This window comes from Pelophylax lessonae (genome assembly GCF_965119305.1).
Source record: "Pelophylax lessonae genome assembly, chromosome: 13".
Classification (NCBI taxonomy): Eukaryota; Metazoa; Chordata; class Amphibia; order Anura; family Ranidae; genus Pelophylax; species Pelophylax lessonae.
This window is the reverse complement of record NC_138780.1, coordinates 66,577,912-66,601,362: the sequence shown is the minus strand read 5'-3', so window position 1 is coordinate 66,601,362 and position 23,451 is coordinate 66,577,912. Positions and strand designations below refer to the sequence as shown.

At 43.8% G+C, this 23,451-nt stretch overlaps 1 protein-coding gene across 1 annotated transcript in view; it reads right to left on the bottom strand.

Annotated features, from left to right (window-relative positions):
- The window catches only part of CHP1 (calcineurin like EF-hand protein 1), a 69,320-nt gene that overhangs the window by 20,230 nt on the left and 25,639 nt on the right, over positions 1–23,451 (bottom strand). The window contains exons 3-4 of the mRNA XM_082275769.1: positions 6,666–6,746; positions 1,436–1,563 (exon numbers count right to left, since the gene is read on the bottom strand). Coding sequence (XP_082131895.1) covers positions 1,436–1,563; positions 6,666–6,746 — 209 coding nt within the window. The remainder of the gene's footprint in view (positions 1–1,435; positions 1,564–6,665; positions 6,747–23,451) is intronic.

The window sequence follows — 23,451 nt, the reverse complement described above, 5'->3', positions numbered from 1 at the left end:
TTTTCTTTTACTTTGAATGATAATTGTGAATGAAACAAATAGAGGGTGAATCTCAACAGGGGCACAGGCAGCAATAAAAAAAATAAAAATTAAAAATAAACTGACAGGCGTTCTAATCCCCCTTTATTCTATCCAAACTAAAAAAAAAAAAAAAAAATATAAGAAGGTCTTGACTTTTAATTATACTTAAAACCGAATGCCACATTACTACAAAATATTAAACAGATTTCAGTTTAAACATTGTCATAAATAGCAGCTGACAGGTATTTACCAACATATACCCCCTCAAGAACTAGTACTAGCCCAGTAGATATTTTTTTGTTTTTTTAAAGAGCTGGATGCATTCCTAGATGCACAAAATATAACTGGATATCAACATTGAAAAGGTAATATAAACACCATATTGTATGGTAAGGGTTGCATACCTTTAAATCAGGCATGTCCAACCTGCGGCCCGGGGGCCACATGCAGCCCGGAACCCCAGGCAATGCGTCCCACTGCCCCCTGACAATTTTGTTTTTTTGCTACAGCCACAGCGTCTTCCAACTAATGGTAGGCAGAGGCTGCCTCGGAGGGGAGGGGGAGGGGGGGAGGCGAGCATGTGCAGTGTTTCTGACTCCTACCACCATGACCACATCAAATCACTGAAGTGGTCATAGTGGTTAGTGTTCCTTTAATATCTCTCAGAAGAAGTAAACCTCTGTATACTGATTCCATTTCATTTGATCATCCTCTAGTTGTGGTAAATTAGTGAGGGGGGTGCGGCCGCGCAGGAAGGGCGCGGGGGAATTTTATTACTTATATACATTAACTATAGTATATATTTTATATGCGGCCCGAGAAAATTTCTCTACACTCAATGTGGCCCAGAGAGGCCAAAAGGTTGCACACCCATGCTTTAAATGAAGACATAATGTTTTAATTCAAATAGTGTACTTAAATTTGACCTGGTATCAGCCTTAGTGCCCTTATAGCAGAGCTCAGACTGGGCAAGGGAGAATTAGGCACAAAAGAGCCAGCCAATCAGGTTTTTCTGCAGTGCTCATGTGCTAAAGAACATGCTGACACAGAGAAAAGATGAATAGATGAGCCCATCCGTATGCTGCTTCTCCCTAACTGTGCACTTGCAGGCTACAGGCACTGACAAGATGCAAATTAAGGCAGAGGAAAAAAAAAAAAAAAAAAACCCAACAACAGGTCTCCTGCCTGGTCATTAGGCCATGTAAAAATGGACAGAAGTACTGTACAAAGTTTCAACACAAAGCCTCTGCTAACCCATTACTAACAAACTCCGTCTGGATTGGCCGAGTTTATGATCAATTTGCTTTGGAATAGAATTGCGTAGGTTTTTATTTTTATATAAAACAGACTGACAATATATTACAGTGAACACAAAAGAGGAAAGAATACCAAATAGGAAAGGCGTGTTTCTTACACAAGAGTTTGTTGCTTCTGCTGTTCAGAGGTTCTGGGTTGTTCGGGTCTTTAGATTTCTCATTATCTTCAATTGGTCTGAAGTGAGCCAAAGTCCTCATAAAACCACGAAAATTAACTTGGTCCTCTCTGAAAATAAAAAAATTCATAAACACGGGTTTATTAAAAAAAAAAAAAAAAAAACTGATCACTTTTATTGCTGTCGCAAGCAATGTTAACATCCCTTGTGACAGCAATATGCAGTGACAGGTACTCTTTATGGAGGGATCGAGGGCCAAAAAAGACCCCAGACCCCTCCACTACACTTCCATGTATTCAAAGCACCGAAAATGGCATTTTTGAATACACTCATTTTTTAAAAACTGCCGCCTTTAGCACCTGAGTAACCCGGATGTGACGTCATGGATGCTCCCTCTGGGTTACGTCATCGGAGACCTGATTGAAGCCGCATCCGCCGGCTGGGTGCTCGGGTCTCCCAGTGGGACGGGAGACCTGGGCAGAGCCACAGAGGGCGGCGGGAGGAGGGGCATCCCCTCCTGCTCGAGCGGCTTCTGAGCTGCACCGGTCATTGCCACCAGAAAGTCGACCGCCAGCTCAAAAAAAAAAAAAAAAAAAAAAAAACACGGTAGCTAGAGGCATCATCCCGGTACACCCACGCAAAGTCAGCCGACGTAAGTCTACGTGGCTGGTCGTAAAGTGGTTAATGATCAGGCCATATTTTGCGATTCGGCACTGCGTTACTTTGACAATTGCGCGGTCGTGCGATGCTGTACCTAAATAAGATTGATGTCCTTTTTTTCCCCCCACAAATAGAGCTTTCTTTTGGTGGCATTTGATCACCTGTGCGATTTTTTTTTTTGTGCTATAAACAAAAGAAAAAAAAAAAAAAAAACATAGCAACAATTCTGAAAAAAAAAAAAGTTTGCAAAAGTTATTGTGTCTACTAACTACGGGAAAGATTTGTCATTTTTATTTTTTTTTTAACTAGTAATGGCAGCGATCTGCGATTTATTTTTATTTTTTTGCAGGACCGCGACATTGCGGCGGACAGATCGGACCCCTGACTGACATTTATGGGGGGGAACCAGTGACATTACTACAGTAATCAGTGCCAAGTAACCTGTGATCCTATATAGAAGGATCACAGGGGCTCTGTAATCATTCCAGGGAGAAGAACGGTCCGCTGTGTTTACAACAGCTGCCCGTCCTTCACTCCCAGCGGGGAACGATCGTGGGTGTCAGGCGGAGCAGCCTGACCTGTGCATCGGCTTTCCTGCTGACAAGCGAGGGCGGGAGCGTGCCGCCGACGGCGCACGCTCGCCCCCTAGCTGAAAGCGTGCGACCAACGTAGCCCTACGTCGGTTTGCCTGGGAGAGCCACACTGCCGCAGTAAATAAGATGGCGTGTGGTCGTCAACCGGTTAATAAGACTAAAGCATCAAGTCAAGTAAACTCCTGGGGTATTGATCCGGTCAGTTAAGTAGCAGAGGGGGTTGTTAATCGATTTCAGCTGCTTTGGTGGTAATGAAATTAACGTGTGTACCCTGTTCCAAATTATTATGCAAATTCTATTTAAGGGTCACAAAGATTAAATATTTTGTTTTTCATTTTAACTCCTGGATGGTATTGTGTCTCAGGACTCTTGATCGCTGAAAACAATTTCGGACACCCGTGATAATTAGATTGCCAGGTTAGCCCAATTTAAGGAAAAACTATTAAAAAGGAGGGGATTCCACATCATTAAAGCAGAGCATCTTTTTCATGCACTATAGGGAAGAAAAAGGATCTCTCTGCTGCCGAAACGAGTGAAATAGTTCAATGCCTTGGACGAGGTATGAAGACATTAGATATTTCAAGAAAACTTCAGCGTGATCATCGCACTATTAAGATATTTGTGGCTGATTCAGAGCACAGACGGGTTTGTGCAGATAAAGGCACATTGAGAAAGATTTCTGCCAGATCCATGCATTAGATAAAGAGAGCAGCTGCTAAAATACCATTAAATATCAGCAAACCAATATTTGAAGCTGCTGGTGTCCTCCAGAGTCTGGCAACTGTGCATAAACCTACTATTCGGTGACCACTACCCAATGCTCACAAGCAGAAACGGCTGCATTGGGCAGAAAAATACATGAAGACTAATTTTCAAACAGTCCTGTTCACTAATGAGTGCCGTGCAACCCTGGATGGTCCAGATGGATGGAGTAGTGGATGGTTGGTGGACGGCCACCCTGTTCCAACAAGGCTGCGATGTCAGCAAGGCGGTGGTGGAGTCATGTTTTGGGCCGGAATCATGGGAAGAGAGCTGGTCAGCCCCTTTAGGGTCCCCGAAGGTGTAAAGATGACATCTGCAAAGTATGTGGAGTTTCTGACTGACTACTTTCTTCCCTGGTAAAGAAGGAAGAACTATGCTTTCCGTAATAAAATCATCTTCATGCATCATCTCATGCTGCAAAGAATACCTCTGCATCAATGGCTGCTATGGGGATAAAAGGAGAGAAAGTCATGGTGTGACCTCAATCCTATTGAGAACCTTTGGAGCATCCTCAAGCAAAGGATCTACGAGGGTGGGAGGCAGTTTACATCCAAACTGCAGATCTGGGAGGCTATTCTGACATCTTGCAAACAAATTCAAGCAGAAACTGTCCAAAAGCTCACAAGTTCAATGGATGCAAGACTTGTGACGCTGCTATCAAATAAGGGGTCCCATGTTAAAATGTAACGTGACCTGTTAAATGTTAAATGTTTAAAAAGTTAAAATGTTGTTATAAGTTTGATTGAAATAGCTTTTGATTTCAGTAAATATGCTGCAAACACAACAAATGACAATTTTCAGCTCTTTACAACCTATAAAGTGTTTTCAAACTTACTGTGCGTAATAATTTGGAACAGTGCATTGTACGTTTAGGTTTTAAAAAATAGTTATTAGGAGGTTTGTTCAATAAAATTTGAATTGTACTCTTAAGTGCCGGTTCACACTTCTGCGATGCAGGAACACTGCCATATGCGATACGCAGGGGGTGTCAATTAAAAGTTCTCTGTAGTCTACCTGCAAAACCGTGAGCAGCGCAGTAGTGACATCACCAAATCTCACTCCATAGCTCCTAGGACTAACGGTCAGAGACAGCTTTATATCCCACACTACAGATAAAAAGGGAAGCGGTCTGTGGAACAAATGCTGCTTACAAGGGAATGCCATAGTTCAGTCCTTTAACCACTTGCCGACTGCCTAACGCCGATCTACGTCGGCAGTCAGCCCCTCACAGGCAAAGTGACGTAGGGCTATGTCACTAGCTTGTGAGGGTCTAGGGAGCGAGCGCGCGCCCCCGGAGGCGTGGTCACGGACCCCCCCGCGCGTGTGACCAGCGGACCCGATGTCCGCCGGTCACTCGGCGATCGGCGGGGGAGAGGGAGAATGTCAGGCAGCTTGTGTAAACAAGCCACCTGTCATTCTCCTCGCTGTAAAGACACTGATCACACGGATCTAGTATGTAGATCCGTTGATCAGTGTCCTTACAGCTCAAGCCACAGCCAATCACAGTAGAAAGCACGCCCCTAGGGACACACACAGCCCCTCCCTCCCAAATAAAGTTAACCCCTTCACAACCAGTGTATTTTTACAGTAACAGTGCATATGTATACCACTGATTACTGTAGAAATGTCACTGGTAACCCCAAAAGTGTCACAAATGTCAGTCAAGGGTCCGATCTGTCCGCCCCAATGTCGCAGTACCGCAAAAAAAAAAAAAATTGCAGATTGCCGCCATTATGCGTTAAAAAAAAAAAAAAAACAACAAAGACAAAAATCTTTCCCTTTGTTAGTAAACGCGATAACTTTTGCGCAAACCAATCAAAATACGCTTTTTGCGATTTTTTTTACCAAACATAGGTAGCATAAAACAAATTGACCGAAAATTTTAAAAAAATTTTGATTTTTACTTTTTTTTGGGGGGAATTTCATATAAAAAAAATGTGAAAAATATTATTTTTGCAAAATTGACGCTCTTTTTTTGTTTATAGCGCGTGATCAAATACCACCAAAAGAAAGCTCTGTTTGTGGGAAAAAAAAGGACGTCAAATTCGTTTAGGTACAGCGTCGCACGACCGCGCAATTGTCCGTTAAAGTCACGCAGTGCCGAATCGCAAAATACCCCCTGGTCAGGAAGGGGGTAAAATCTTCCGGGGCTTAAGTGGTTAAAGAGCTCTGTGCATGTGTGCTGACTGAAGGCTGATGTAAGACAGAATGAGAAGGCTCCAGTGTCCCATCATAACTAAACATTAGGGCCAAAAATCACCCAGTTTATATAATCATCCATCACTTGGTTTAGGTCAGCATCGACCAAATCCTGTTTTAGGGACATGACCAGTCAGCCATGGTTTGATAGAGTACAACTATAGCCTGAGCTGGCTCGAAAGCTGACATAGGCCTGAAGAAAGCTTCCAGCCTCTAGTCTGGGGTGAGGGATCTGGAAATAAAGGCAAAAAACAGCTACAATCACCTAAGGGACAGAATTTCTAAAAAAAAAAAAAAAAAAACTCCTTTGATCGAGTACAAAAATACCAAACATTTAGGGGGGAGAAGAGTCATACAGGTTGCTTACAGTCTTAACTATGGGAGTGGGGAAGGTCCAGTTAAAGTCTAATCCATATATATTATTTTTAATCAACTGATGCAGTGGTCATTTCTGGACCCCAGAAACAGATTGGCTACACACATTGGCTTGTCTCCCTGACTTTTATTGGAGAAAAGTTGTACCTGGACCCTTTAACAGTGGTGTGGTGCTTCAATTTTCCATTTTTTTTTTTTTTTCATGTTTTTGCAGTACTGTGTGTGGTTCACGTGATGTGTGTGCAAATAGATTGTTTGAAGGTGAATAGTGAGAATAGTGATGCCTATTGTGCTACTTTTTATGTTCTTCCTTAATTTTGGAAAATGTGAAGTAGCAGGCACCCCATCAGGTCAATATGAATACAAATGGAGTACGAATGAAATGTAACTGCTGCAAAGCTCCACAGTTCTAAGAAAGTGGTTTTCTTTTAAATCCAGACCGCAACTGGCATTTTCTCAAATGAACTAGAAAAACATTAAACAAAAAACAAAATTAGCGCAATCAATTGTGCCAATTAATTGCTAAATCTCCACAGTCCTTAGCTTGATAACAAACATTATTATAAATCAACATTTTTTCCAAGGCATGGACCAACAAAAAAGTTAAAGGACTGAAAACTTACCCTTCAGAGAAAAATGCATTTATAATTCGGTCACCCAATGGGTTTATCGCTAGTTCTGGTATTCGCTGAAAATCTTCACGGCTATTGAAAGATGGAGAAAAAAATAAATAAAATGTAAGTCAAGCCACAACGGAAATTAAGTTAGCATGAGATGTGCTGGCACCCCTCTGCCAGTTGATTAGCATTCTCCTGACTCCCATATTTATAGTTACACAGTTAGACATTAATCCATCTAACTCAACCTATAAAAAAAAAAACAAAAAAAAAAAAAAAAAAAAAAAAACACACACACACACAAACTTATACCCACAGTTGATCCAGAGGAAGGAGAAAAAAGCCAGCAAAGCAAGATCCAATTTACTACAGCAGGGGAAAAAATTCCTTCCTGTTCCCCAGAGAAGCAAATCAGATATTTCCTGGATCAACCATACCTATAAATAGCATTACCCGGTTATGTACACTGGCCAGAACCACCTCTGGAGGGAGTCCATTCTAAATTTTCACAGCTCTTACTGTGAAGAAGCCTTTCCTTATTTGGAAAAAATCCCTTTTCCTCTAGACTTAAAGAGTGTCCCTTGTCCTCTGGAATGACCTTAAAAGTGAATAACTCAACACCAAGTTCACTATATAGACACCTTATGTATTTATACATGTTGATCATATCCCCCTTAATCTCCTTTTCTCAAGAGAGAATTGAGTTCCTCTAATCTTTCCTCATCACTTAACTCCTCCATGCCCCTTATCAGTTTGGTTGCCCTTCTCCAGTTCCAATATCCTTTTTGAGAACTGGTGCCCAAAAACTGAACTGCGTATTACAGGAGGTCTTACTAATGATTTGTACAGGGGCAAAAATTGGATTTTTGTACCTACCGTAAAATCAATTTGAGCTCATCGGTGGACACAGCTCTCCATAAATCATAACTACTGGGTTATATTGCCTCCTCCAGGAGTAGGACTAGGCAAAACTAAAACCACCTGGCTACGCCCATGGGCCGTCCTCAGCTTGGTATATAACCACCCTCTCTGCTCTAGGTAATCAGTTTAATAGCAAGCCATATTAGAAGTATCAGAACTCCATAGAGGGGTGGGTACGGTGTCCATCGATAAACTCAGAAATGGATTTTACAGCAAGTACAAAAATCTTTTTCTCTTTCCATCAACGGACACAGCGCTCCATAAATCATAACTGCTGGGTCCTCCAAAAGCAGTGCCAAAAGGAAAAATGAGGGGTGGGGAGAATAACCCATGGCTTAACATAAGAGCCCTTAACCAGGACACAGGAGCCTTAACCGGGGTCACAGGAGCACCGTCTGAAAAATAAAAGGTTCAAGAAAAAAAGAAAAAAAAAAAAAAAAAACAACACACACAACACCTCTCAAGAGGGAACAACCCCTCTTAATCCGCAGGCTGCAAAACTTTGAAGCCAAAATAAGCATCCGCAGATACCAAAGTATCTACCTTATAGAATTTTGTGAAAATATACACTGACGACCAAGCAGCCACCTTGCAAATTTGCGATATTGATGCCTGAAGGCTCAAGAAGCACTCTGCGCCTGAGTAGAATGAGTCTTGACAGGGAAAGATGGAAGCTGACCTTTAATGGAATAGGCCTGAGTCACCGCCTGTCTGACCCATCTGGAAATGGTAGATGAAGCGGCCAGGCCTTATCTTGGTCAGGTAATAACCACAAAAAGCAAGTCTGACCTCCGAAAGGACTCGATAGCTGCCAGATACACCCAAATCTTATGAACCACATCCAAGGTACGCAAAGTAAATTCCTTGGACTGAGCCGACTTGGCACACAAGGAAGGCAACACTATGTCCTCATTATTAAATGGAAGTCAGAGACAACTTTGGGCAGGAATGATGAACAGGGGCAAAGAACCACTTTATCCCTATGGACCATTAAATAGGGACTGCGACTAGATAATGCCACCAATTCAGATACCCTGCGGACTGAGGTAATAGCCACCAAGAATGTTACCTTCTGGGATAGGGAAGGCAAGAGAATCTCCCGAATATTCTCAAATGGAGGTTTGGAGTGCAGCCATTTCTTCTACATTTGATTATCCACGGAGGAGAGCCAAGGCGTGCACCGGTGTATCATCAGGCTTCTGGAATCACCTAGAGCAGCGAGTTCTCTTCCTTTCTGTACTGGAATCACCTAGAGCAGTGAGTTCTCTTTCTTTCTGTACACAGGAGTGCAGACCCAAGTGCACTCCTGTGACCTACAGGAGAAATAGGGGTAATAAGAGATTTGACCCTACTTTTCCTTTAAGAAGGAAAAGACTGCCTCCAGGGGAGCCTGCTCTGTTTGGTATATTACTATATACACTATATTGTCAAAAGTATTGGGACACATGCCTTTACACACAAACTTTAATAGCATACCAGTCTTAGTCCGTAGGGTTCAATATTGGGTTGGCCCACCCTTTGGAGCTTTAACTCTTCTGGGAAGGCTGTCCACAAGGTTTAGGAGTGTGTCTATGGGAATGTTTGACCTTTCTTCCAGGAGTGCATTTTGTGAGGTCAGGCACTGATGTAGTCTCGCTCCATTTCATCCCAAAAGATGTATCTGGTTGAGGTCAGGACTCGGTGCAGGCCAGTAAAGTTCCTCCACTCCAAACTCGCTCATGCATGTCTTTATGGACCTTGCATTGGGCACAGGTCCAAATCATTTGGAAAAAGGGGGAGGGTGTGGATTATGGTGTGGGGTTGTTTTTCAGGTGTTGGGCTTGACACCTTAGTTCAAGTGAAAGGAACTCTTAAGGCATCAAACTTTGTGGTAAAAGTTTGGGGATGGCCTCTTCCTATCACAACATGACTACGCACCAGTGCACAAAGCAAGGTCCATAAAGACATGGATGAGCAAGACTGGGGTGGAGGAACTTGACTGGCAAGCACAGAGTCCTAACCTCAACCTGACAGAACACCTTTGGGATGAATTAGAGTGGGTAATGTGAGCCAGGCCTTCTCATCCAACATAGTGCCTGACCACACAATTGCACATCTGGAAGAATGCTCGAAGACTCTACTAAACCTTCTGGACAGCCTTCCCAGATGAGTTGAAGCTGTTATAGCTGCAAAAGGGTGGCCCAACTTAATATTGAACTCTACAGAATAAGACTAGGATGCCATTAAAGTTCACGTGTGTGTAAAGGCATGGGTTCCAATACTTTTGACAATCTAACATATGTTCTTATAGTTTGTAAACTGAGTTTCCCGTCAGACCACATTCATCAGAGGTGCCGTGATGTGACAAAGTGTCACCTGAGGACAATTTTAGGTACCATAGTTTGTCGTCATTTTTTAAACATGCACAATTTTAAATCTTGACAAGTTTGGTATCCATTTACCTGACAGTATGATCTTCTATATTTTAACAAAATATTAGGTATAATCTGAGTCTGAAAAACAGCTGTGCAAATACACTGCTCAAAATATTAAAGAAACACTTTTAATCGGAGTACAGCATCAATTAAATTAAACTCCTGGGATATTGATCTGGTCAGTTAAGTAGCAGAGGGAGTAGTTAATCAGTTTCAGCTGCTTTGGTGTTAATGAAATAAAAGATAAATAAAAAAAAAAAAAAAAAAAAAAACAGGCGCACTAGATGGGCAACAATGAGACAACCTCCAAAAACAGGAATGGTTTTACAGGTGGAGGCAAATTTATTTTTTTCCCCTACTCGTCTTTTGACTTTTTCACTAGTTTTGCATTTGGATAGCATCAGTGTCACTACTGGAAGCATGAGGGGATACCTGGACCCTATAGAGATTGCAAAGTCAGCCCAACTCCTCCAGTATGGCACATCAATACGTGCCATTGCAGGAAGGTTTACTGCATCTCCTAGCATGGGCGGTCTCAAAAGCATGAAGGGGATTTCATGAGACAGGCAGTTACTCTAGGAGAGCTGGACAGGGCCGTAGAAGGTCCTTAACCCATCAGCAGGACCGGTATCTGCTCCTAAGTACACAGAGGAACAGGATGCGCACTGCCAGAGCCCTACAAAAGGGCCTTCAGCAGGCCATTGGTGTGAATGTTTTGGACCAAACAATCAGAAACAGACTTCATGGGGGTGGCCTGAGCACCATGGAGCTTGATTGGCATTTGAACACCAAAATTGGCAGGTCCGCCACTGGCGCACTATGCTTTTCAAAGATTAGAGCAGGTTCACCCTGAGCACGTGACAGACATGAAAAAGGTCTACAGAAGGTTACGCTGCTTGTAACATTATTCAGAATGACCAATTTGGTGGTGGTGGTGGTTCAGGGATGTCTGAGGAGGCGCGCACATACCTCTACAGGCTAGACAGACAATGGCACCCGGCTGCCATTTGGTATCAGGATAAAATCCTTGGACCCATTGTCCGATCCTACACAAGTGCAGTGGGTCCCTTCTGATGCACGACAATGACTGGCCCCATGTGGTGAGAGTATGCAGCCAGAGTTCCTGGAGGATGAAGGAATTGATACCATGGGCCCCCGTGCTTGTCTGACCTAAAACCAATAGAACACCTTTTGGAAATTATGTTTCAGTCCATCTGACGCCGCCAGGTTGCACCTCCGTCTTTTCAGGAGTTCAGTGATGCCCTGGTCCAGCTCTGGGAGGAAAATACCTCAGGACATCAGCCGTCTCATTAGGAGCATGCCCAGACGTTGCCAGACATGCATACAAGTACATAGGGGCCATACAAACTACTGAGTACCATTTTGAGTTGCTGCAATGAAGTTTCAGTAAAATGGACTAGCCTGCTGCATCATTTTTTTACTCAGATTTTCGAGGGGGGGGGTCTTTGAATTCAGCCCTCTGTAGATAGATAATTTTTTATTTCCATCAAATGATGTGGCATCCTTTCATTCCTAACACATTACCCAGTCCATATCAGTATATATAACCAGCATGATATTTTTCCCTATTGAGATCTGATGTAATTTCAAAGAGTTTCTTAAATTTTTTTTGAGCAGTGTTTATGACATGCCACCATTTTATTCTCTGGGGTCTCCGTTTGTGGGTTCTATGTAATTTTTTATATTATATATATATATATATATGCAGGATTTTAACATGCATGCAAAAAAAAAAAAAAAAAAAAAAAGCCACAGTTGGCAAGCATTTAAAGTACAGTACTGGGCAAAGGAACAGTCATGTACTGACCTTAAAGAAACAAATTTTACATGTTACCAAATCAAAAATCCATTTTAAGCGTACAAAACAGGACCATAGGATCTTTAGTCAAACAGTGGCTGTTCAAAAGCAGTCAAACTGATAGGTGGGCAACAGTAAACAAACTCCAATAGACCCACATAACAAAAAACTGGTCAAGAAGGCCAATAGACTCAAAAAGTGTGTAACACCTGACGTCTAAAGCTGGCATCAGAGGCGGCCTTTACATCCACCTGTTGAAATTAACATGTGATTAGCAGAACAGCTAGCAGCCTTACAAATCTGAGAAACCGATGCCTGGTGCTGAAAAGCCCATGAAGCACAAACCGATCTAAAATTGAACTCTTTTAGAACAAATCTCAAAATTAGGGATTGCCTAATCCACCTAGTAATAGTGGCACAAGAAGCAGAGAGCCCCCTACAGTAACCCTTAGAAAGTACAAAGAATCCTACTGCCTGAAATAGCCTGTGGTCGAAAGACAGACTATTACAGTGTATATCACGTCAAAGACCGTGAAGAAAAGTTTCCATGGGATATTTCAGAACAGGACAGAAGGGAAGAGCAAGGTCCTGGTTGAGGTGGAAGGAGTAAACCTCTTTATATATAAAATGGACTTTGTTCTCAGGACAAGCTTGTCTTTGTGGAACACTGAGCAAGGCTCATTACAAAATAAGGTTGACAACTCAGATAGAGGTGATCGCAAGGACACTTAGGGATATTTTACAATATCTGACCTTATTCACAAAAGGGGTTACAAGGGTGGACTATGAGAGCCAGCCAGTTGTCTGGCTATGTCTGGCACTGGCCAGAAGGAAAAAAACTTATATCAGGCCAAAGATCTTTAAACAGGTACAAATCGGGGGGGGGGGGGGTTGAGAGCAATGGGGTGGTGGTTGGATGGATGCAGGAAAAGCCTGGACAAGTCTGGGTCAAATGTAAGGAAGGCCTACGTACTCACACTGGTGAGTCTGCTCCGAGCAAAAAATCTTGACGTTGGAGGATCCAACCAAACCTGTGCAGAGTGCGCATTCTATTCTTGACAGCCAATGTCCAGAGGACAGAGAGGACTATTCCTTTACCACAAACTTGTCGAACCCACAACAAATATCCCCTAGAAACAGTATAGCTAAAACAAGGTAAGCACTCTGGCACACCAGCCAAAGAGAAGGGCAACAAACTGGTAAAGCTGATCTACAGCAAATTGCAGATAGTGTTGATGGGAAGGAAAAATGGGATGTGCAAGTCAGCATCCTGGATGTTCACAGAAGCCAAAAACTCCCCCGAAAGGAGAGGCAATGACAGGCCTAGTCAATTCCATGCGGAACTTGAAACCGCTGGAACAACTTGTGAGTCTTCAGATCTAGAAGGGGTATTCACTCATTAATTTGGCTTGGGACTTGTGAACAGGCTAGAGTAGAAACTTGGAGACTACGGTAAATCACTGCAAAAAGGACCTGTTGAACAGCAGCAAGAAGATCTGCCCATCAAGGCGCATAGCAAGAGCATGAAAGGCAGAGTTCAAAGCTCCACTTTGTAGCCCTTTGGAATTACACTATGGCCCCAAATGGCAGATGAGGGTCCCCCTTCATTGGGAAGAGGGTTGGAGCCACACATGGCTGGCTTAGAGACCATTGTCATCTGATGAAATTAATGTTTTCTACCGACTTCAGGTGAGAGCAGGAGGCCTGAGAGGAAAGAAAGAAACATTTTGTAACCTCAGCAGTAGGTGTGCTTATGGAGTTGCAGTCTTTCCTGGGGATGGGGAAAAAAAAAAAAAAAAAAAAAAAAAAAGGGAAGGAGGGGGCTGAGCCCAAAAACACACAATCGCTCCACCCTATGCCGACATCATTGGTCAGCTGCCTCTGGCCTGCCCACCCCGATATCATGGTTGGTTCTTGACAATGATTAAATCTAGTAGCTGCTGTGTGGACTGGACACTAGTACTAGTCACTTTCAATTCTCCCAGTTAAGAAGAACAATGTTACAGTGCAGAAAAGCATAACATTTCAGCATGTTCATCAGTTAAAACGGCTTGTTTTTTTCATATATTGCTGCCACTTCACTAAAAATACGCTCACTTGGTACTGAGGAAGGGGGAGCCGAAAGGTATCTTCTAGCATGAGAAGCAAGTCTTTTGTAGTGTGCCTCATTTTCTTTCCATCACTGAAGAGGATCACCACTCAATTACTGGTTCCTTCAAATAGAGATGAAGATCATCATCGAGGGTCATTATTGCAGATTTAGAAGATCTGCATGATACACCAATAAAAAAACACTGAAAATGGCATCTATCTGCCCACGATGAAGTTTCCTTTTGTCTGTTGTCTTTTTGGACATTTTTCTCTTTTTGCAGCATCCTGCTCTTCCAGATTAGAAACCTGCTCTTCCTGACTTCCTCCTGCAGAATATTTTCTGTCAGCCATTGTTTTGCCTTGGCCAATACGTCCTCAGAAGAGAAAGCACGATTCTTGTATTGAGGATCCAAAAGACATGCAAGCACAACATTTTTATTCTCTTCATGCTTCTCAAACGTTTGGCGAAGCTGTCCCTCATGGCCTGCCTATATGTTTTAGTGCCACATGTGTTGGGTCCTTCATTCGCTTGAAGAGGCATCTTCAGCACTCACACATGGGATGACAGATGACACAGATGAGTCGTAATGACTCCCCTCTAGTGTCACTTCCTCTATGGGGAGGAGGCTCTCAATGACATTGGCTACAATGCCCCACTGATCAGCAGTAGGACAAGTATATCCTCCATATTCACCTGAATAGATGGTAAGAGCTCGCTTCTGCTCCAGCATTCTTTGTAGCATGTGAAGTTTGAGTTCTATCGTGTTGGAAGGGCATTAATCAAGTTTTTGGGTAGGCCAAGGTCTTCCTGAATGCACCTCAGTCGCTGCTTGGCAAGAATTGAATGGTGGAAATGGCCTGTGCACCTTTTCAGCATGCCAATTATATGAAGCAAAGCTCTCTGGTTTGACAGACCATCATTTACCACAAGTTGGAGGGTGTGTGCCATGCAACTGAGGTCTGACACTTCAGCAAGCCTCATTCCTTTCACCATGTTCGCTCCGCTGTCTCGAAGCACAAGCATCACTCGGTCTTTGGCGATTCCCCGGTCTTCAAGCATGCCTAGAAACCACTCTCTAATGTACTCCCCAGTGTGGGATCCTTGCATCACTTTTGTATTCAACACCAAAGGCCTTCTGGTCTATCCACGGTCAATGAAGTGGCATGTAAGACTCATTAGGGACTCTGTCCTGACCAGCATTCAGTAGTGAACGAGAATGGCTTGCCAGCATTCTCTGGTTTCAGCATAGCCTTTACATAGTTTGTGAGGTTGAAAAAAAACACATCAGTCCATCCAGTTCAACCTATGATGTGTGTGTGTGTGTGTGTGTGTGTGTGTGTGTTTGCTTTACTTTACTTTCTCAACAACCTTTTGGTGAATCTTTCCTGGCATTTCGGTTCGATAATACCTATCACTCTTCAGTGTGTACCTTGGCTCAAGTATGGACAGCACCACTTAAAATCCAAAGTCAGACACCATTATTGTAAAATGGCTGGTTCTCAGTGACCATCATCTCTGATTACTCTGTCCAGCAGTTGGGATCTTCCATCCAAATTTAGCCACCTGTTTTTTTCTGAAACATATCTGTTATTGTTGCCTGGGTACTGGTATTTTACCTTGTGATTGTGTTTTTTTTTAATTTAACATGATGAACTCATAGATGGGCCCAAAGATTTGATGTATTTTTGGGTTTTTGCAATTGCTGATCCCATGCTTACATTGTTTGTGCACGTGTAGCACACTGCTGCTTTTCCTGGAGATGGAGACGAGAAATACTCCCAGATCACACTTTTACTTTTGCCATCTGCATCCATCTCCATTTAAATTTGAAAGACACTACTGGAATTGAAAAGAGGGTTAAAAAAAAAAACACTTGCTGGCTGGCACCCTGTGGTGGTGGCTAGCAGGCACAGGGGCTGTGGGTGGGTGGCAGGCTGTGTTATACACTCCGGAAAGACTTGTCCCGACTCCAGACAAGGCTGTCCAAGGTGAGGGAGGTATCCTAAGAAGGCAGAAGGTTAGGCCAAGTGCGCAACATACACAATATCGGCAAGTCCCGGGGTCAATACCGATTTAAAAATCGGGAAAAGTGAAAAAAAAAGTGAACAAAAAAAAAAAAAACAAAACAAAAAAAAAAAAAAAAACACCTTTTGCTGCAATTACAGCTGTAAGTCGCTTGAGGTATGTCTCTATCAATTTTGCCCATTCCTCCTTGCAAAACAGCTCGAGCTCAGTGAGGTTGGATGGAGAGCGTTTGTGAACAGCAGTTTTCAGTTCTTTCCACAGATTGTCGATTGGATTCAGGTCTGGACTTTGACTTGGCCATTCTAACACCTGGATATGTTTATTTGTGAACCATTCCATTGTAGATTTTGCTTTATGTTTTGGATCATTGTCTTGTTGGAAGACAAATCTCTGTCCCAGTCTCAGGTCTTTTGCAGACTCCCATCAGGTTTTCTTCCAGAATGGTCCTGTATTTGGCTCCATCCATCTTCCCATCAATTTTAACCATCTTCCCTGTCCCTTGCTAAAGAAAAGCAGGCCCAAACCATGATGCTGCCACCACCATGTTTGACAGTGGGGATGGTGTGTTCAGGGTGATGAGCTGTGTTGCTTTTACGCCGAACATAACGTTTTGCATTGTTGCCAAAAAGTTCGATTTTGGTTTCATCTGACCAGAGCACCTTCTTCCACATGTTTGGTGTGTCTCCCAGGTGGCTTGTGGCAAACTTTAAACGACACTTTTTATGGATATCTTTAAGAAATGGCTTTCTTCTTGCCACTCTGCCATAAAGGCCAGATTTGTGCAGTATACGACTGATTGTTGTCCTATGGACAGAGTCTCCCACCTCAGCTTTAGATCTCTGCAGTTCATCCAGAGTGATCATGGGCCTCTTGGCTGCATCTCTGATCAGTCTTCTCCTTGTATGAGCTGAAAGTTTAGAGGGACGGCCAGGTCTTCGTAGATTTGCAGTGGTCTGATACTCCTTCCATTTCAATATTAATCGCTTGCACAGTGCTCCTTGGGATGTTTAAAGCTTGGGAAATCTTTTTGTATCTAAATCCGGCTTTAACCTTCTCCACAACAGTATCTCAGACCTACCAAAAATAGAGCATATACCCAAAAGGCCCCAGTGAACAGGAGCACCAAAAAATTGGTGAAATCCAGATTCACAACAGGTGGCCGTTGACAGAGCAGTACTGTAAAAAGCAGGGTATGGAGAGAACAAAAATCCCCCCCAGAGAAAGTCAACTAAGGACACCGTTATGCAAATAAATAAAAATAAACTTTATTAGGCACATGTGCCAATGCAAGGTAGCAAAATCAGTGTAATAAGGTGTGACATAACATAAGTAAAATCAGATTAAAAACATAATATCATCCAAATGAAAAACAACATCAACCCGGGTTGGATAAATGAGCTTCCAAAGATAATTAGATGGTAATACTGATGATAATGATCATAATGATGAGGGATATCAGGTTACATAAACCAGGAGGGTGAATAAGAGCAAGCAATCCCAGGGTCAAAGAATCACTCGCATAAGTGCTGCCCGTATATAGTTCAGCCAATGTAATTCCTCAAGTAAGAGCTCACCACCACGGGTGAATGGATGTAAGAAATATCAGAGCTCTGAGGAAACTAGCTTGGCACCAGTGAAACATGTCAGCGTAGACGTCATTAGCTTGTCTCCAATTGAATTTTGACCATCGGGCACCGTGCGGTTGGATCTTATCCGTTCCCCCGCCCCCTACGTCCGGCGTGATGTCGGGCTACCATTGACGTTCCTGTTCCCGCCATAGGGAAGCGCGCAGAGGGAGCCAGACACGGGGAACGCCTTTGCCGGAGTGCACCGTCTACAGGTCATTTGGGTCAACATCTCCCGTGAAGACTTCCATGGTTTACTCTCCAGGATGGTAACTCATTATCTCTCCTATAACAGTCTCTTTATTTGATATGGTTTGAGAGAACTCATTATCCACACAACGCTGGGTTTACCTGAGAGTTTGTGTACATCAGCAAATCGCATCTGCCTGCCATTCAGTTACCAAATACTCGGCTCTTGTTGATTCCAGGTTCTTCATATAGGACCCTATATTTCTTACATCCATTCACCCATGGTGGTGAGCTCTTACTTGAGGAATTACATCGGCTGAACTATATACGGGCAGCACTTATGTGATTGATTCTTTGACCCTGGGATTGCTTGATCTTATTCACACTCCTGGTTTATGTAACCTGATATCCCTCATCATCATTATGATGATCATCATCATCATCATCATCATCAGTATTACCATCTAATTATCTTTGGAAGCTCATTTATCCAACCCGGGTTGATGTTTTTCATTTGGATGATATTGTGTTTTTAATCTGATTTTAACTTATGTTGTTATGTCACACCTTATTACACTGATTTTGCTACCTTGCATTGGCACATGTGCCTAATAAAGTTTATTTTTGTTTAATTTGCATAACGGTGTCCTTAGTTGACTCTTTCTCTGGGGGGATTCTTGTTCTCTCCATACCCTGGTTTTTACAGTATCTCAGACCTGCCTGGTGTGTTCCTTGTTCTTCATGATGCTCTCTGCGCTTTGAACGGACCTCTGAGACTATCACAGTGCAGGTGCATTTATACGGAGACTTGATTACACACAGGTGGATTCTATTTATCATCATTAGTCATTTAGGTCAACATGGGATCATTCAGAGATCCTCACTGAACTTCTGGAGAGAGTTTGCTGCACTAAGAGTAAAAGGGACTGAATAATTTTGCACGCCCAATTTTTCAGTTTTTTATTTGTTAACAAAGTTTGAAATATCCAATAAATTTTGTTCCACTTCATGATTGTGTCCCACTTGTTGTTGATTCTTCACAAAAAAAATTACAGTTTTATATCTTTACGTTTGAAGCCTGAAATGTGGCAAAAGGTTGCAATGTTCAAGGGGGCCGAATACTTCCGCAAGGCACTGTACATAGATGGAAGTCAGCAGCACGTGTATTTACAGGTTATCCTCTTTAGGGATATTTAGAAGTACCCTTAAAATCTCTTTATGTTTTGAATAATATGGAAGAGGTAGAGCTTGTATCCATCTTGGTTTGGGTGTGTGTTTTGTGCCGTTTTTTACCCATCAAAAAATTGTAAGTAGCCCTGTTGTGGGGTTTATTAAAATACACCATCCTATTGCACTTAGGAGGCGCTTCTCTGCTTTTGTCATTGGTGGTTTGGATGACCCTGTGGCAGGCAAAGTAAAAAGCTAAAAAACACCAAGGTAGGATTAGTATGCATATTCAATCTTCACCCCTCTGATGGGCATAGCCCTTTTAGAGCCGGTTCACACTGATGCGGCTGCGGCGATCGCATGTAATGTCGGAGCGCACTGCTCCTTCATTACATGCGATCGGCTGTGCGGTGCGAGTTTAGCCATACACTTTGTATGGCCAAATTCGCACCGCACCAAAGATGCACAGGACCCTTTTTTGCAGCCGCATCAGGATCGGATCGCACAGCGGTACACACTTGTGCGATCCGATCCTGTGCGAATTGCAAGATCGCACTGCGATATGCGATCAAACTGGGGGTGTCGTTAAGATTACATTGACACCCCCAGCGTATCGCATATGGCAGTGTGAACTGCCAAGGGTGCGTTTGCGATGCGGGAACAGGCTGCGAATTTGCAGCCTTCCCGCATCGCATTAGTGTGAACCGGGGCTTAAGGAGCCTTTAGGGACAGGTTTCCTCCAGTTGTGTGCACCTCTGCCCTGAACCTGTAACGCACTCTGTTGCCGTCTTACACGTTGCATCTGGGTACCTGGGTGAGAGCCTTTATAAAAAATGTAGTGCCAAAAGACACTACTAGGTTGGTCTTGTTAAAGCTTCTAAAAAGGCAAAATTAGAAGAAGATCAGCCAACCCTGAAATCTGAGCCCCTTCTGGCTTTGCAGCAACTAAAGAAACCAGCAACGGGATTTGGAATGTAGGGCAGTCTACATGACCACTGTATATTGTCCACCTCCTCTGCATCTTGATAAAGGGGATTTGTGTTCTGTAAATTATCGGTTTGACAAACTCCCGTAAGAATTTCTGGATTGCTTGTTTCCTGTAGCTTATCTTGTACCGGAAGACAGGAGAGCATAACGTAATGCATTTTACCAAAATGCAACTGTGCTGCCCACAGATTGCAAGATAAAAAAGAAGGATATAGCTCCACTATGCAAAACATGGTTTCTGCTACTATTAAATGCATTACATGTATGACAATGTCAGGTAAACAGCAGATGTGGAATGTCAGCTCTAGGCTCTAGAGCCCAAGCCACAATCCAGCTCAAAATCTTTGTTTAGATCTGCTCCCATCTCAAGCCAATGGAGCCAGGTCAAACACCATGTCACTTGATTTATATACTTGCAGCATTCATTTGAAGATACAAACATGGGAAGATTTGCTTACTCTGCAGAGAGAAACTTTGATAAAATCATGATACCACTTCTACATAAACCTTCCTTTCACTTTTCCTTTTGCCTTTCATTTTTTTGCGCTTACTCTCAATCTTTCCGCAAAAGGGATAACTAGCAATTTCTGAAGAAACAGAAAATGCTCCTTGTCCAAACCGATCAAAAATTTTTCATTCTGTGTTACATCACATCTTGTCACATTGAGATTATCTTTTGCATATCTATGTTGTGCAAAGGGCAGTTCTTTACAGCATTTCCGACTTAATAGTTTATTAAAAAGGCCAGTGAGATAAAAACCACATCAGAGGCAGAAAAGGTGAGGCAGGTAACGCAATCGAACAAGCTGAGCTGGCAAAGATCTGTATTAAAAAAGATCTTCCAGTACAAGAAATCCAAACCCAAGCACATGATTTGCAGAGGTTAAAGTTTTTTTTTCTTCCGCTCTGGCGCACGAGGTAATCCACCTGCCAATTTTCCACCCCTCGAATATGCAAAGCAGAGAGGGCTGGTACAAAAAGTGTTCTGCCCACTGTAGAATGCTGGCAACTTCCCAGGCCGCTAGGACACTTTTTGCGCCCCCTTGGTGATGGACCTATGCCAAGTCCATAGCATTGTCCTATTGAATCCGGATCGGGCGTCCCTGCAGACAAACCATCCAATGGGTCAGGCAAAGCCTGATCGCCTGAAGTTCCAGGATATTGATCGGCAGCCTGGACTCCTCCAGAGTCCAAACACCCTGAGCACAATCTGTGCCCAAGACATCCACCCCCCCCCCCCCCCCCCCCCCATGGACAGGCTGGCATCTGTGGTGACCACCGTCCAGTACAGGGGAAAAAAGTATCTTCCCTGTCGAAGAGCTGGAGAGCCAAGCCACCAAATCAGGGACCCTCTCATACCCTGACTCAACAGGATCACATTGTCTAGAGACCCACTTGGCAAGAATCTCCCTTTGCAGAGGTCTCGTATGAAACTGTGCAAACGGAACCGCCTCGAAGGTGGAAACCATCAGGCCCAGCACTTGCATACAAGTCCTGAGAGATGACCTCCTGTTAGACAACAGGAGCAGAATAGCATAATGCAACTTCTGGATTTTTTTCCCCTGGAAGAAACACCCGGGCTGAGGCAGAGTCCAACGCTGATGCCTGACATATATTGGAATATGAAGGTAAGCGTCTTTGATATCTATGGAGGCCAGAAGATCCCGATGAAGGGATGCCACTACCGTGTTAATGGACTCCATCTGGAATTTTTGTACCCGCACAAAGAGGTTCAAGGCCTTGGAAGTCCAAGATCAGACGAACCTTTCCCTTCTTCCTGTGAACAGTGAACAGGTTTGAGTAAAACCCCTGAACAAAACTTTCCGAATTAGGAACCAGTACAATGACCCCTTGTAGAAGTAAATCTTGCACTGCCTTGAGGAGACCCCACAGGTGAACTGGAGAATAATGCAGGTTGGAAGGGAAGAACCTTGCCAGAGGCAAAAGGCAGAAACTTGATCTTGTAACCAGACCAGATCAGCTCGTGGACCCACCTGTCTTGAATCAAGGAGGGCCACGGGTTCAGAAAAAGCAAAGACGTTCCCCCACCCCAGATACGGGTGAGTGCGCCCCTTCAGGCAAAAGAGGGCTTGTCTGCGGGTCTGAAGGGACCCGCTCTCGGTTTACCAGACCAGGGCCTGTTGGGACCTCCTGAGGGGGTTTGAGGGGATTTTGATCCCTTGTACTAAGAAACGAAAGGGCCGCTTGTGAGCTGAGAAAAAAGGGCCACGTTTGCGATGAGCTGCCTTGCTCCTGGTAGCCTGTGGGAGAAGAGTGCTCTAACACCCGTAAGACCCTTAATGATCTCAGCCTGTTTGGAGCTTCTATGGATATCTCCTATAAAAGGGGAGATCAGACCGGACCTTCATGAAAGCCTGGTCCGCAGACCAATTTTTAAGCCGAATCATGCACCTGAGGGTCACAGCTGTTACAGACTAAAGGAGCCGCATCCAGAGAGGCATCACAGATTATCTGCAACCCCTGGACCAACTGACCTGCCAGCTCCATGAGGTTAGGGGAAATCTGTTCCCCCTCCAAATCCTGGCACAAAAGATTTGCCCATTCCGTTAAGGTCTGGGGGACCAAAGTTATGGTAAACACAGGTCTAAGGATGAAACCGACCATTGTAAAGAGATGTCGGACCAGAGACTCCACTCTTTTGTCAAAAGGGTCTTTAAAAGATGGAGAGTCCGTCACCGGGAGAAGGGTAGCTTTATTTAACCTGGAAACCTGAAAATCCACCACAGGTGGGACGGCCAGCTTTTTTTTTTTTAACAGGGACTCTTCAAAAGGATACCTTCTAGCGAAACACTTTGGCACCCCGACAGAGTTTAGGTGAACCCCACTGACTCGTGACAATTTTGTCAAAATAGGCAGGAAAGGGAAACACCCCTGGTCGCCTTAGAGGATTTGCGGGTACAGAGACGTACCGGCTCCTCCAATGCCGCAGCAGCTGTGTCCTCCAGTTTTAAAGTTTCCCGCCCTGCTACAATCAGTGCATCCACTAGCGCCTTGTTTTTGTGCCCAGCTGTAGTGGATGAGGAATCATCCTCACTATCAGAGCACTCAGGGTGCGTGGACGCAGACCCAGTAGGGAGACTCACGTCCGCGGTGGCAAAGTTAAGGGGACAAAGGATGCAGGCACAGATGGGGGGGGGGGGCGCTTTTTGTCCATCCTGTTTTGCAGGGCCATGTCCACCTTGGACACTAGTGACTCCAGGACCGCCGTCATTGCAGACAAAGCGGACTGGGCCTCGAAGGGCCCCGCAGCCTCTGAGGGTCAGGTGATGAAACATGCTCCAGGGGCTCCATGGTTAACCCACTGACTACCTTAGCATAATAGAAAAAAAAACACGGCTTTAAAAAAAAAAAAAAAAAAAAAAACCACCACCGCTGCACAAGTGGCACCACAGGTCCCAGCCCACCAAGTTGCTGCTAAAAGCAGAGAAGAGGGAGAGCCATTTACCCCCACAAGGACTCACCACACAGAGCCAGGTACAGAGCAGAGCTTTCGGCTGCACCCCGTGCGGCGATCAGAAAGGAGGAAGAGCCT